Genomic DNA, 17,052 nt, shown 5'->3' on the forward strand with positions numbered 1-17,052 from the left:
AGGATGTTACCTTTTCAAAGTATAATTTTTTTCCTAGTGCCTGTTCAGATCACATCAGGAAGTGTGTGTCATCTGGGCTTTCATTCAGTAGTTCAAATTTTAAATAACGTATGATTATTTTTAAAAAACGTATCTTATATATACAATATAGTCCAAAACATCAGAACAGACTGGCTTTCTACGCCACATAAGTAGTCATTTATGTCAATTAAATACACGATATGATTATTTGAGGACACATGGTGATACTACGCACCTGTGAACTTTAACCATATACTACCAGTTTACTACCATATGCTATTTTATGGCTCCCTCATCACTGATTCATTAAAAATATTAAAAACTTTCAGATCTGTGAAATTATGAATAGTGTTTCTTAGTTCAATTATCTAAGAATTAGACAAGTATAACTGCCGGAATGATAATGTCAAGTACTCCTCAAGCTACAGTTTTCATATTGTAAAGGAAGAACAGGTAAATATTTTAAGCAAAAATATGCATCTGAGAAACTGTAAATCTACTAAAAATGAGTTGATTTAAAACCAGCTGCCACACTGTGATTGACAGGCAGACTGCATGACAGCGATAAACACTGAAAAAAAGCACCCTTCATTTTAATGCCATTTCCACAAAATGTATGGCCTTCTTTAATATTACATAGGTACCAAGCCTTAGAAAAAAATTTAAAAACCTGTTTTCATTTCAGGCACTATTTATTACAACTCTTTACATGACCAGAATTAATTAAGTACTTCAATACATTTTAGAACTTCAATTTTTACCCACCTATTGGTACAATCCTCTCTGGTTCACAGCAGTAAAAGCATACCATATTCCCAACATTTTAACTGAAACCTGGTGGTTTGACTGTTTACCATGATATCCTCTACGCAACACCCAGGCCCCAGTCGCAGGGAGAGCTCTTCATCACGCAACAGCCAAGTCGCAACCAGAGACCGAATGACCGAACACCAAATAGTATTTCTGACTAAACACGCTTGTTTGTCGCTTTTGAATTAACACCGGGAAGACTCTGGGACCTCGGCACAGAGAGCCGCTTCGCAGGACATAAAATAGCCTGGGAACTAAGAGGATAACAGAGTGGCAAGATGCAGATTAAGTGACACTGAGGCTTTTTCTCATTGGCCATGTCTGCTCTAATACTTTCATCTTTTCTTTTCTTTTCCTAATTAAAAAATGGACACACAGAGAAGGGAATATTGTAACTTCAATCAAGATCCTTGCATGTGTCAGACGACTATTCAGGCATTTATCTAACAGAATGCAGATTATCAGTGCCCTAAGATGGGAACGCACACAGGAGAGGTATTAAACACTACAGTTCCTCTCAAAGCACAAGTGTTCACAGACTTGGAAAAAAAAAAACCCAACACAGAATGAAATAGGCTCTTAAAGGCACCTTTAATAAATCCAAAATCTTCAGAATTGTCCTCTAGCGGCCTTCCATACATCATTAAAAGATGGTGTTTCAAGAGTGGGGTACCACAACTGCAGTGGGCAAGCTACAGAACACGTATCTACATCCAGACAGCCTTTTAATGGGAGCAAAGTTACACGATCACTTCATTTCACTTTCCTGCTACAGACTCACATCTTCATCTTACCATAAAGCCCTACAGATTTATAAACCCATCTCTGCCAGAAGAGGTTACTTCCACAACACTCAGTTTCAATGTTATATTGTTTCAAAAACTCACTCTTCCCTTTCAACCATGCTGTCTGGTTATCCAGGGCTTCTTTCATTTATTTTGTTAAATTAGCAATAACTGTACGTTCTAAAATATAATTATTACACTGATTACACACTGTCTTACTGCATCTCAGTACGTAAGAGCTGTCAGAAAAAGCAGGAGCGTTTTGATGATTTTTTCTGATGACAGAAGAGAGTCTCTTCAATTCAAAGGAGAATTAGGATGCTATTTAAAAAGAACTCAGTGACACAAGAACTGGGTAACAAAGAAGTACAAATTACATGGTCTGTCAGTTTGAAACCAGTAACCCCTCTGATAAATGGGAGTATTCTCGACATGGAAAAGGACTGAAAACCTGAGTATATAAGCCCTTCACAAGACACTGAAACACACAGAAATGACACAGTCATAAAAAAGGAACGACCACCTGCGTTGCAGCAGCAGAAGCAAGGAAGGAAAGCAGTGAGGTCTCACCTGGAGTCAGTATGACAGCACTGTGCCACCCACCTCTGAGATAGAACAGGGGATGGAGCCCTTGGTCTGAAACAAATCTGAACTGGGCTCATTTTACTTTGACAAAAAGGTCAAGAAGAAACATAAGAGTCACTTGCACTTATACTGAATAGCAAAAAGGAAGGAGAGTATCAACTCTGAAACCAAGGACAGAAAATTAAGACATAAACCGCCCACAAATACATGTAGAAGAAGTACTGGAATAAATTTTCCACAACTGGAGGGGAAAAAACCCCCACAAAACAATAAGCCTCAGTATCTTAGGGGAGGAATGAGACAGTGATCCCCAAGGTCTGCACTCAGTGGGACAGGAGACCTTCCACGTGTCCCATCCTCCCGTCCGTCTGTGTGTTGAACTACGCCACAAAAGCTGTAGGCTGCAGGTAGGATGGAGTCAGTTCCATTTGGATGCTTCCAAGAGTGCAAAGCAGCCAGGGCAGGCAACCAAGTGATATCCACCAGTCGCCCAAAATTGTTGTGCTATTGACATTCTGCATTTGGACTCAAAGTACCAGAGAAGATTAGGGGTTTAATTTATTATTATCAAGGATGTATAATGATTTAGGGGAACATTCCCCTACAGAGAATTTTAGTGTTAGCAGTAGTCCCTGACAGGATTTATCTTTGATTCACAAGCTACATTGCAGTGCTATTCAATACGACAATTTAAAAAAAACAAACAACAAAACAAAAAAAAAAAACAGTACAAAACACACAAACAAAAACCACAAAACCCCAAAGGTACCCAATCATACTACGATACTGAGAAAATCCAAACTACTGCAAGTTGGACAGTACTCAGGTATCCCTGAAACTGGTTTTGGGGACCAAAGGTACAAGAGAAACCTAAGTTATTTTGGTAGCTTTCAAACAAAATGATTCATATTTATGGTTTAAGTGAAACGGAACAAAATTTGATTAAAAGCAGCAAGTGTGTGCAACTTCCTGTAACTTTAAAATTTCACTTCTAATTATGTGTTGAGAAATATAATTAAAGTCATCTGCATACCAAAATAAATGTTATTTACAAATGAAAAATTAGAATTCCTTTGTTTCCCTGATACCTTGGCTCATTAAGCAAATTTAAATGGAGTCACTGATGCTTTGCAATAAAATGTTTGGTGTCTGTTTCTAAATCAATGTTAATAACTTTCACTATTTTTATCCCTGCCATTTTTCATGTCTCTGACCTATCGTCCAAGACATGTAATGGGAAGCAGGCTGTGAGAGGTGAGGCTCGGGAGGATGTGAAGGGTGTGAAGCCAGAGCCAGGAGAGGGCGTGCTGTCACCCAGCTGGAGTCCCACAGCCAGCTGAGAAATTTATAATTGCGCTAGCAAGTTTCACAAATCAGTTTTCATTTTACAGTAGAAGAAATTTTAAAACCTTTCAGTCTTTCACTGGATTCTGTTAAGAGTGTTTGCCTAGGTTTACTAAACATTATTTCAGCTGCTTGTTCTCCCAAAGGGCAACCATTATCCTAGGTAAAAGTATTAAAAACAAGCCTTCATTTAGAGAAAGGAACTGTCATAACAGCTCTTACTGTTTTACACATTCAGCTGATGTTAAGAATACTTCTGTACTGAATTTCTTATTCTTTAGATTGATCTGATTAGACTGCAATTACTAAACTTAAAAAAAACCAAAACAGTAAGGCCCCAAGTATTAGTACTTTACTGCAATTCCACCCAAGCGCTCAAGCACTTATATTTTCCTTACTTTTGCATTTGTTGTATGAGATTCCTATTCTGTCTCAAATCACAAGGGAAATCAATGGATACATTACAATGAAACTATTTGTCCAGCCCCGGGGGAGGCGGGTTAGTTCACCAGCAGGTTAGTTCACCAGTTCATTTTCCTACTATCTCAAATTCCTGTCAGTTTTCCATATCTGTCATTTGAGAGATACCGGGCTGCAGCTATCGTAACACAGCACAACTACTGTCTGTTTTTCTTATTACAGAATTGAACTAGAAAATCACAAAAAGACAGTAAAATTTAATTTTGTCTAGAGGTCCAAACATAACTGTCAGATGAGCTCTCCAAATTTGGCTAAGACATGGAATCACCTGAACAATTTTTTTCCAAAAATCAGAACAGATTTTGCCCTCATTCGTTTTTTTTCTAATACACCTGTCATCCAGTTCCCTTCATTTTGTTTTTAATTATAGCACTTCAGTCTTAATGTCTCTAATTTTTTGTTTACAACTGAAAAAGAATCTCTTAGCCTGTAATTTGAAGAAAGAAAGGCTTTCTTCTTGATACAAGAACATAGGTGTGGGTTAGCTGAAGTAGAATATTATGTTATTCAGTCTAAGACCGTTTCTTTCTTCAATTTTTGATTTTGCACATCTGAAATAGCTGGGAATACAGTTGAGGGTCTGTCTGCAGATGGTAACAGTGACAAGTGTATCAAAACCAGAAGAAGTGAGAATAACATTAAATATGAAATAAAATCTATTAAAACAGTAGCTCTCAAAAGAATTTTTTTTTTAATTATAAACGTCAGTTTTAGCATAAATAAACTATCTGCAAAAAGCATAGTAAAAGCTATTCGGAAAAAGTTTCAATTTCAAAGCACGAAACAAATCAGAGCAAGCCCTCAGGGAAGATCCAGAGGCCTGGGGTAAAGCTTTCTTTGAACACTTAGGGCAAAGGAGACTCGCCAAGGTTGTAGTATGGCAGATCTCGATTTGATACGGCTTGAGAGATTTTTCACAGGGCTGAAGTCTAGAAAATTCAGAGAGGGTTGTTTGTCCAGTACACCTCCAAGTACTTAGTGGTCTTCTGTAACCTCAGTGTCTGCTGCAGTCTCTCACGTAATGCAAATAAATTACCTGCCTATAAACTTCTAATTTTATTATGCATTTTCATTTCAGATGGTCAGAACAGAATTTTAATGCTCATATTTAAAACCAAGAGGAAAAAAAATATATACGTTGCTTTATTCAAGCAACCCACCCATTAAAGAGATTAAATGCCATGCTGACACCAACAAAGAAAATCTATGAGTACATAAAACACAACCCGATTGCTCAAATCACTGACATCTCAATAGCAAACACCCTTCTCCTAGGGGTACCAGAGTCCCTTAGATGCTTTACTGTAATGTATGCTTCCATTATACTTGCACATCAAGTATAATTTATCAACCTTTTGTTTTTACATTTAATTTAAAAAACAGCTGCTTCCTCTTTTACATTAATATAGACATAAGGAAGCATTTGTTCTTTGGAGATTATTCCTAAATGCAAATCCTGAGGAGGCTTCTCTTTAGTTAATTTAGTTCCCTGACTACATCACATGCCAGGAATATTACTTATTTTACTGCAGAAAGGAAATTAAGAGGTAACACTTAGTTTTGAATCAAGCATTATTTTCAGAAATGTCTCAATAGTTTTACGATCCACTATATCTAAAAGACCAAGTATAAAACCAGTATTAATGTCAAGTCACTTTAGATGAGCGTATTTGTCAAAGAGAAGATATTTTCCTTTTTATTTTTTTTTAAATTTGCTTGGTGGTAAACTTTACTATAAGAAGTGTTGTAATCTCAGTATTGTTATCTCTTAAAAATAATGACCCACATTGTCCTTGTACATAACAATGTTTTACATTGCACAGCACAAAAAGCAGAGAACAAATTAGCATGGAGAAGAAATATATCCCACTGAACAGAACTGGATGTATCTCATCAGAGCAGTGAGATTTAATGAACAACTATGGCAAGGCAACAGCTTATGTCTGTGAACTCTGAAACAGTTTAAAAAAACGTGTGTAATAACAAGCATCATTTACTTACAGTGTGTGACTCCAGCCAGGGTTTGATAGAAGGTAGGGGTATCGCTGTCATCAGTGAGTGTCACATACACACCCCCAGACAGCAGCCAACGGGAAAATGTGAAAGCATCTTTGTTGTGCAATAGCCAAACCCTGAACTTCTCATAGTTTACCTTTTCACCCTGTAAGAAAAATAAGAAAACATGAGCTGTTTTTCTCTGCTTTCTCAGTACCAGTAAACCGGAACCATCCAGCCGTATCAACAAGAATGGGGACAATCTCCTATAAAAATAAGTACCAAAATATTTTTTTTTTCTTTGGAGACATGCCTGATTTTCCATTTCATTCTGAAATATAGCACTGGGACGGAAACTAGACTCCTAAGCTCTCTCTGCATTTCAACCACCTACTCAGTGTGGCCTTTGGAAAGTCATTTACTCTGAACCTCAGGTTAAAAGGATTAGAAGAAAAATGGCTACTTACAACTCAAAATAACAGAGGTTATTTTTATTAATTTGAATTTATTATGATAGAAAAAAGCTCTTATTTGCCAAATAACAGGTGCTATAAAATCATAAACATTCTGTTATATCTGCGCAAGTATATAAACACTTAACACAGAAAAATTACATTTGTGAATAACTAATAGTATGATTAATCACTGCAGTAGCATGTCAATTTTTAGCCTCTATTGACCAAAACCCACTTTGGAGCACACATGTAAACATGACATCCACAGCATGTACTAACTCAGTCTCTCTGCTGGATGTCTCCTGGAACTGACTGTTCAGAAATACATAAAAACTATAGATTCACCGAGTTTAAATGCTGGACAGGCTGTTTAAACCATTTAGTTGAGTGGTTTCCAAGCTGTGGGCATGAAACCATAGGGATCACCAGACTAATTTCTACAGGACTTATAAAACTAACTAAAATAAAAGCAAACCTATTATCAGTAGACAAACTCATTATATGGAGATCCTAATCTCCATGGGAAATAAACAGGGGTCTGCAAAGTGAAAGAGGTTTCAAATCATTGATTATTTAAACTTCCCTAATATCACAGACCATTAAACTTCACTGAATTACACCTCTACAAAATCCAACAATTTGCATTTGGCCACGGACTATCTGCAGCTGCCAACTGCAGAAAATTGAAAATCCACTAGTTCCTTTGCCAGGTTGCTCAAATGGTTAATCACCATCACTGCTAAAACATTTGCTTCACATTCCAATTGTAATGGATTATTTCAGGTTCCAGATGCTCATTCTTTTTATGCCTCTTTTTCATAGAGTAAAGAGTGTTACATTTTTCTCCAACAAATACATGCAGAAATACCCCAATACTTACAGCTACTATCAGTGACTTCCACGCGGTTATAATTCAAGGAAGTCAAGATGCTACACTGCTGTTCCATCACCAGTTTAATCTGGATATATCCACACTACTGACTGACAGCACAGTCCTAACCTTCCCCTTACCAACACTGCTTCTGATCCTTCATCCCTTCTCTTTTGTCACTGCGATCACATTAGTGCAGTCAGGTGGTAAAACAGATCCAGCTGAAAAATAACCTACAGGATTAGGAGCTACAGAAAAAGGGCTTAGTGCTCAGCCAGATCAGTTTCCCAATCCAGTTCATCAAGGCATCATATAAATACCCGAGCCAGCACAAAGGCAGGAGAATGAATGACAGTCAGGAGAAGGGCAACTCAACAATGCGGACTTCGCAGGATTTAACCCATTATGGAACCGCTTCCCAAGCAAAAAAAACCTCTACTGACAAATTAACAGAGGAGAAAAAAGCAGCCCTCAATATATATTTTTTTTAATTTCTCTAACAGTTTGGATCAGAGACAAGATCATTTTCTTACTACCTATTCCACTCTACTTTCCCTCTACTTTTTGCACTGCTTTCTGCAAACACAGCAAGAGCTGTGTCACATTTCATAAGACTCTGCACTGTTTCAATTGATCAGAGGAAGGACAAGGAAGAAGAGGGACAGGAAAACTCTGGACAGGGGGAAAAGCATTTGAAGCGAGCAATGTTTACACCTGAGTCACGATGGAACTTGAGCAACTAGAGCAATACAGGTATCACTGAATTTGTTTCCTGTTATTTCAGAAACAATAGTGAGGAAAACTCAGATATATTTTAAAGTTTATATTTCTAGATGAGTACATGCAATAATTCTGAAGAATAGAAGTACCTATAAACATCATCCTTGAAAGCATAAACTCATCCGCCATACAGCAGGAAGGAAGGCCCACAGCAGGAACATTAAACTTTCTCACTCTCCAGCAATGACCTAGTATGATTAACAGGCCAGTAAATCCTGCTGAGTGGGTTATTACGCTATTTTCATTTTAAAAGAAAAATCAATATACAGCATTTTCTTCAACAGAAAAATGGTACGAAGCCAGATTGATACTTCTCTTCCTGCAAGTCTTCATAAAGTATTTCTGGATTTCGTGGACAGCGTGCAATTAACTTTTAGGGTACAATTCATCACACCATATTGATGAGAAATTATAAATAGGAAATACTGAAGTGGGTCAGCTCCAGAAACTGGGCTGCAGTACACATATGATTTGTGATTCAAGCCAAGAATGAAGAACGTAATCATTGCCTACAAAGCCAACCTGATACCACCACCAGATTAAATGAGTCTGTCTCAGCCTATGCCCATAATCAACGTTATCTTCAATACAGGACAAAAAAATTTAAGGTAATTAAGTTATCTAATATCCACAAATAAAGCTTCTAGGTCAATCAGTTTTTCAGTGGAATGTATAAGGATTACTAGATTTTGCTGATCTATAGCCCTCTGATAACAAATGAAGTGACCAAAGCACAAAAACCTGACAATTCGTCAGGATCACAAGTGCCAAAGAAGTATCTGTGAATGTTTAAAATTAACAATAGCCTGTTTTAGAGGACTTCAGCAAGCTTCATAAAGATTACATCTCTCAAACCACCTAAATCATAAATAAAGGTTGTAGCTCATGGCAGGCACAGTGAGACAAAAGTAATACTACAAAACTATTCTTTTTAAACCACTGCTGGCAGGCATTTTTAAATCCAGGATGCAGATTTTCCTTCCCCTCTCAGATCTGTGTTCCAGATTTCCTCCCCAATTGCAATAAAATGCCCACACTAATGAATAAATTTCCACTAGCAATATTAGTATTTGAATTTACTTGATAACATGATTATCCTTGGGCAATTATATCTTTCAAACTAGCACAGTAAACAAAGCAGCATGGAGAATGCCTACATTTATATACCAAGCTGCCATTCATATCCATACAAACTACATGTAATATTACAACATAAAAAACTACGAGCTTTTACCCAATTTAAACAAGGTCAGTTTGTTCCCATACATGCAGCAGCATGTATGTGTCAAAGAAATTGCCCAACGTAATTTTCACTTTTTTGTAAATGCAATAGGATAAAACCTGTATGAAATACCTCAGAGAAACATTTCTTGAGCGATTCTGGGACTTTCCCATCAACGACATGCAGCATCTTCTCCATCTCTTCACGGACAACATAACTCCCAGATTCATTAGAAAAGAGACTGAAAATGTCTGAGGAAGTAGAGATCCGTTTAAGCAACTACAGTAGCTACATTTTTCAAATATTAAGTTTATGACTGGCTGAGAATGCCAAAGGCTGTGCAACGACTAAAGGACTAAAAACCTAGGTTGATTCAATTTCAATACAGGACAACAAGGTTTACGTCAAGAAGTATCTCCTTTTTCTTTTACCACTGTCCACTAATCAAAAGGAAAATAAATACTACCAAGTCTGATTCACAAGGAAGACAAAACAACAGAAGTCAGTAGGCAGATGCTTTCACTTGTTTTGAAAAATATCAATGCCATCCTCCTTCCTCTGCCCACATACAGTGATCAGCACTCTTTCTGTAGGATCCTAACATTTACATTCATGGTGACTTATCAAATATTTCATTTTGGTGAGTATAGAAAACAAAAATACACTGAATTTCAAAATATACAGCAAATGTATGCCCTGGTTACATATAAAATAGGGACAGTATACCACAATTTATTTTTGCTTTCCATAAGCATATTCTACACTTACTATCCACTATCCTGTTGTTACTGTTGTAAGTTACATTACTTACATTTTGCTTTCTCTTCCTCTCTGCCTCTTGTGAGTAGAACTAATCCAACTATCAAGTTATTGAAGTGCAGCCCTTTGGATATTCCTCCAAATGAACAGTAGATAACCTAGAAAAATAAAACAGAGAAGTTAACCAAAAAGTTAACAGGGAGAACAAGAGATGTCAGAACTAAAACCGACAACTTATACTGAGGCTTCGTCTTATGTGGCTTTTAGGCCAGTCACCTCACATTCAGCGAAACACACTTCTAGTATTAATTCTGTTATACTTCTGTAGCAATTCCAGTACCTATAAAATAGCCTTTCCAGGGTCTTTTATTTAGTGAAATGCAGGTACTTTTCATGAACAGCAATATAAAAAAAAGTTAGCATCCTCCAATGAAGACAGCTTCTTGCTTGCTCACTGCTGCCATTTCCCCAAACTTCTTGATCAAGGTAACGAAGATGGAACCTCCTCCAGACCAGACTTTGATAGTCTCAGAGCCATCAAGAGGTTGTTGCGGCATCAAGCGTTTCATTGCCCCAATCACAGGAGATGCACTTCCAGTAAGCCATCAAAAACTACTGCTTTGAAAAGACGTGACACACACACAAAACACCATGTTTCATCAACTATACCTTAACTATCTTAACAACGCAACTGTTGCTAGAATGACTGTTCCAGTTTAGTACCCCGCTCTAACAATAGTATTTAATTCTTTCTTCCAATACGAAGCACTAGAAATCAGGACTATTCAGAATTTACTCAAAGATCGACAGAGCAGCCACCAGGAACAACGCAGTCAATGGAAGGGCTGAAGCATTTACCTTTGACCTGAAAGGTCTGTACGCTGCAGCTTGCCTTACTCAACAGCATCCTAACAGTGATTCAACACTGATATATGAGATATGAAGGAAGTAAGTCATTTTAGGACAAACATCAACTACTTCTAGTAAACAAGAATTATCAGCTCGCTTACTGCAGTATATTACTTCACCTCGCCTCTTAACACTACAGAGCACAAACAAAGCTACGTAAACTGTACTGCTCTCCAAACGTGGACTCCTCCTGTAATCCCAAATCTATTTCTACAAGCACTGGTGCTTTATCAGTATCACAAGACAGAAATCTGCATTAGGTATTAGAATTTAAAGCAGTCAGAACTTATAAATTATTCTTACATAGAAGAATTATTTCAGTGTCTTTGTCTTTTAATTTGATTTTCTTGTAGGTATCACACTGAGCATCTGTCCATAAAGAGAAAGTATTAAGTCTAGCTGATGGGGAACTATTACTGTGAAAGACCAGAACAAAGTGATTTGTCACTGATCATGGTTTGGATACAGATTTATTTGCTGAACTTGTTTTTTAAATTTAACTTTTTCAGAGGGAAAGATAAAGGAATGGAGCTCAACTTCCATTAAGAAAAGTGTTGTGCACGTTTTATATAGTATTTTCTCTGCTTGCAACTGAATTATATTCTAAACAGACAATATTAAAACCAGGAAGCATACATGCAGTAATGCAGTGCTTTTTCATTCTTCTCCAGTAAAGCCTTGAATATATCATATTCCTAACTTCCACATCCACAGAGGCTGGCACATGTCTCCTCCGAGTCTCTGGAGAATAACGTGGGCTCTAACATGAGCTTCAGAAATGTCTAATTGCAAAGTTCAGACAGATCTGTGTTTCCTCAAGTACCTCAGCGTAAGTGAGCTGGGATTCTACAAGAGGTGCAGCAGGTTACGTGGAACAAGAAGAAAGTTACTGAAACCAAAATCCCTCTTTCTACCCCCTCTTTCCCCTCCAGCAACAGCAATCACAGCACTGTGGCCAGAACCCCGCAGTCCAAGCGAAGGCTGGAAGAAGAGCAGAATAGCAGAGCCATGGAACGAGTCACTGCTCCTGCTCTCGCAGGTGTGGCTTCCATCGCAACGCAAAATTAAGCCAGGACTGGGAGTGACCAAACAAAACCAGCCACGGGCCTGTCAAGGGCACCAGATAGATCTGGCCAAGCCACAGAGTGCTTTAGTCGCAAACAGAAGAAATGGAAACACCTAACGCAGACCAGCTACCGTAGATTTACAACAGTGACCGCCCCTTCTGCTTCAGGTAACAAGGTGTGGAAAATCCACCACCAGCAGCAGGAAGCAGAATAGCAGAATTCAGCTGCAGAATGGATTCTAGACCACCTCCAAAGCAGTATTGGGCAACGAGGTAGTAAAAAAAAAAAAAAAAAAAAACCCAAAAAATCTAAATTTTTATTTGTCTCTCTCCTATCACAGTTATTACCAGACAGATTCCCTGAAGTCACTTACCTCAATACAGTTCTGTGTGTTACCTGCGGTAAATCCACTCCTTGTCCACCCATCAAGCTATCACTGCTATTCACTTAGGACTATTAACAGATGTCTGAAGGCAAGTAAATGTAAATGAGGCTGATAACACAGAAGGATCTAATTCTACAGAAAACATCATGTAGAACCTGCAGTTTCATTCCCCTATAAGACACAGCGCTACCTAAATCCATTAACTTCCCGTCGGCTGCTCACATCAGCCTCTTCTATTACTAATGTTTAATCCATTTACAAATGCTTGAAGGCCTAAATTATTAAAACTAAATTTGTCCTCTATTTGGGCAGAATGATTGTATAGGCTTCATGGAGAGCATCATGGCAGAGATTTGAATTCCACACTTTCTACTCCTAATCATTCTGATTTCACAGGATGCCTTCAAGGCTACACTGCCTATGTAAGAAATTTACCTTTATATTACATTGAAATCATTACTTTTTTAGAAATATGCAGTTAGCTCTGCTGAACACTATAGTTTACGTCTTGATATAACTATTTTTAATCACAAAAAAACCATGAAGAGCACAAAAAGGAAGAAAAGTCTTACATTTCAGATAACAGAACTTCCAAGATAAAAAAAATATATTCTGAATAAACAAAAGAGAAATCACTGGATTTCTTTCATAAATTTGAATAAAATATGATCTTTTTCTGTGTACTTTATGCTTCTCCATCACTCAAATTTAACCTTTCTGTGCTTTTAGACTTTTTAAGAGCAGCTATTTTATAAATTACCTCGAATAAAGCTGTCTCCTCTCTTCATCCATCTGAAAGCATATTTCTATTTCATACCCTTTTCTGAGTTTTTTCCACTCACTTCTGTTGAGCTTTGTACATCTCAGTTATGATATCAGTTGAATGCCAAATATTACATTTACATATTATTTCAACATAACACATTGAGTGTTCATGATATAAACATAGAGAAGGAATTCTATGCATAATGTCCAATGTATTTGTATTTAATATACGTGATTCCAACCACCAGCAGCTGGTATTACTTTGAGTTTATCTGCTTAGCCATTCTTTGGTAAGAGTTTATAAAGACTGAATAGTTGTATAAGAATATATAACAGAGCTTAATTTGCATTTCTAAGGAAGGAGCTCCACAATTTTTCTATTCATGTGTTATTTGGAAAACTTCTAGTAAGATATGCCATCAAAATATGATGCAATTTTGTATTTTCCAAAATTACTTAATACTGCTGCAGCTTTACTTAAAACAGCCACACCTAGACAGTATCATAGAAATTTACATTTCAGAATATAAAATTTAGTATAATTATATGGTACATAAGTCATACTTTTTCAATAAAATTTAAGTCTGACATGTTATGTTTGACGGATAACTGAAGAGTGTAACAATATGGTTCCTTTTCTGTTAAAAAAAATGGCTCAGTCTATATGAACAGTTCCCTTCAGATCCCAATCCCTGGCCCTGTGCCCACGTGCTCTCGTAAGCCTGCTGGAAGAGTAGGAGAGGATGCTAAAGGCATTCTTTTGGCTCCTTTCTCAAGAGAGTATAAAATGTTCTGGATTCGTTTCTGATTTTATCCTTATGACCCTCCTTCTCCCAGTCCTTGAGAAGTCTGTGTTCTTCTTCTTTTGGCAGCCCCCTCATTGTGTCCTTCATGTTTCTATTCACATCATCTCTCTTCTCTTTGCATTACTTGGACTGCAGCTTGCTAACCAATTAGTCACATTTGGAGAAAAAGATGCACTGACACTTAACTACTTAGTAAGTATCACAGATTGCTGTGTATAAACCTTCTCACAATCATAATATATGTAGGTATATATAAAAGGTATCATCTATTTGGTCATTTAAATGACTGCATAGGCCAAAGTTAGGAGGGCCTTAACATTCTTCCCCTTCTCAGTCTAAAATACAAAGCTACTAGAAATGCTCTCTTGAAATACTATTAGCAATCTGTCCTTCCACCTCCTCTGAACAATACTTTTTCTATCAAGGTGCCACAACTGCATACGGTAATTGCATTATTTCCTTAGATGCAAAAATAAATGCTGCGTTCATACATATCACCACTTGACCAGCTTCCCTGCAGTTTAAACAACGCAAACACAGCACATCTCTAATTTCATTTTATTAATATCTTCAACTCCATTTTTCCAAGACATCCTTTCAGAACATTATTGTCATGAACATCTAAAAAATTATTTTCGTGCACGACACTCATGCAAATTGTTTGACCAAAGTTCTACTCGCTTCAGTTGTCTGTTTTATGACCCTGCTGTAAAACTCTGTGGTTTTAATTTAATGAATTCCTGAAGGCCTATCACTGCTCAGATATGAAAAACTATTATTCAAAACATGCAGAGAAGACAGCCCAGAGTCTGAGGCTCAAAATGATCCATTTTAATGATTGAAAGGCTGAAAACTCACAACAAGGCTTTACGCTGCCTAATGACTTTGCCTGCCTTTCCACATCCTGAAGCCAGGACTACAAAGTATCCCTTCATGGTATGAGCAGAATTAAATTAAAATTTTGTCCAAATTTACAGTATTCAAGCTCACAGTTAGGGCTGCTGCATTGCCTGAATACGATTGCTAGAAGTACACGGTAATTTGTACTAGAATTTTGAGATGTGCCAATTTTGATGAGGTGACATCAAAACCAACTATGACTCTCCCATAATTCTATTTCACCAACTGGAAACCAAGAACTGCAGTATAAGTGCAACGAGTGTCAAAAGAAATAATCATCACTAAAAATGTATCTTCAAGGACAGATTTTTAAAATATACAATAGAAGGTAGCCAGCAGACATTTGAAAACCCAGAGTCTCTATTTGTGACCAAAAGTTTACTTCATCCAAATCAGTAATTTAATCCTTAATACTGGCATAAAAGGCACAAAAAGGTACGCGTTAACTAATAATGTAAAATTCTCAACATCTTATTTCAAACCAATCATATACAGTGTAGGATACATTTTTTGTTTAATCTTATGAACTACTAACAGTCAAAACTTCCAGACAACATATACAGAAATTAATACTAAAGGCATGCTTTAAGCTATGGGCAAATCATATACTCTCTTGTGATGTGATAGTGCTAACACGCATTGCAATTTTTCGTGTTAAGCACATAAAAATCAAACTATCAGTTATATTACAGAGGCAAGTAATATCATCCTCTTTATCAACACTTAGGAAAAACAAATAACAAAAAATAACAGAGAAAAGATTAAGCTTTGAAAAAAAGTAACTCTGCCACAGCGTGAAACCTTTTGCAATGCACGCTCCCATTATCTAAATAAAACTGGAAGACTTGTACGCTGCCTGTGAGGTCAATACCACTGAAGATACCAGAAATAGAAGCTGTGATTAGAAATGACACGGAGAAAGATATCATTTGAAAGGTCTCACTAATCTTATTCTTCTCTACCAACAATATTTTAATTTCTTTCTCAAGACAGGGGTAATACTATGAAAGAAAATAATTCTTTTAAACATGCATGTGTGCAGGATGGTATTACTATTTTTTTTAGATATTTACACACAATATTTAGAACCATAGAATCATTTAGGTTGGAAAAGACCCTTGGGATCATCGAGTCCAACCATCAACCCCACTCTACAAAGTTCTCCCCTACACCATATCCCCTAACACCACATCTAAATGACTCTTAAACACATTCAGGGCTGGTGACTCCACCACCTCCCTGGGCAGCCTATTCCAGGGTCTGACCACTCTTTCTGTGAGGAATTTTTTCCTAATGTCTGTCTAAACCTACCCTGTTGCCGCTTGAAGCCATTCCCTCTTGTTCTATCACTAATTACCTGTGAGAAGAGACCAGCACCAACCTCTCGACAATGTCCTTTCAAGTAGTTGTAGAGAGTGGTGAGGTCTCCCCTCAGCCTCCTCTTCCTCAGACTAAACAGTCCCAGCTCCTTCAATCGCTCCTCATAAGATTTATTCTTCAGGCCCTTCACCAGCTTCGTTGCCCTCCTCTGCACTCGCTCCAGCACCTCGATATCTCTCTCGTATTGAGGTGCCCAAAACTGGACACAATACTCAAGGTGTGGCCTCACCAGTGCTGAGCACAGGGGGACAATCACCTCCCTACTTCTGCTGGTCACACTATTTCTAATACAAGCCAGGATGCCATTGGCTTTCTTGGCCACCTGGGCACGCTGCTGGCTCACGTTCAGCCGCTTGCCAATTAGAACCCCCAGGTCCTTTTCTGCCAGGCAGCTCTCCAGCCACGCTGCCCCAAGCCTGTAGCGATGCAGGGGGTTGTTGTGGCCCAAGTGCAGGACCTGGCACTTGGCCTTGTTGAAACTCATACCATTAGCGTACGTAGCATATTTTGATTCTGTCTATTTTTTCAGTTAATTTATATATTTATTATACATAAAATTATTTTTAAGAGCTTTTAAAGATAATTAGAAAACAAAGTAACAGCTGATGGAATCTCAGAGAAACCAAAAGCAAGTACATGCCCAGAGCAAATAAAATCTTCTGTTATAATAGCTACGCATAGTGTTAAAACTCCCCAACCTCTTACTTGCCCAAATCTACATATTGATGTTCAG

The 17,052-nt window shown here is 37.6% G+C and overlaps 1 protein-coding gene across 7 annotated transcripts in view; it reads right to left on the reverse strand.

Moving 5' to 3' along the window:
• The window catches only part of USP32 (ubiquitin specific peptidase 32), a 77,535-nt gene that overhangs the window by 37,861 nt on the left and 22,622 nt on the right, over positions 1-17,052 (reverse strand). For all 7 annotated transcript variants that reach the window (XM_054207969.1, XM_054207968.1, XM_054207972.1 and 4 more), the window contains 3 exons: positions 10,160-10,265; positions 9,481-9,599; positions 6,027-6,186 (listed from right to left, as the gene is read on the reverse strand). In XM_054207969.1, the coding sequence (XP_054063944.1) occupies positions 6,027-6,186; positions 9,481-9,599; positions 10,160-10,265 (385 nt within the window). The remainder of the gene's footprint in view (positions 1-6,026; positions 6,187-9,480; positions 9,600-10,159; positions 10,266-17,052) is intronic.

The sequence above is a fragment of the Rissa tridactyla genome, chromosome 7 (assembly GCF_028500815.1).
Source record: "Rissa tridactyla isolate bRisTri1 chromosome 7, bRisTri1.patW.cur.20221130, whole genome shotgun sequence".
Taxonomy (NCBI): Eukaryota; Metazoa; Chordata; class Aves; order Charadriiformes; family Laridae; genus Rissa; species Rissa tridactyla.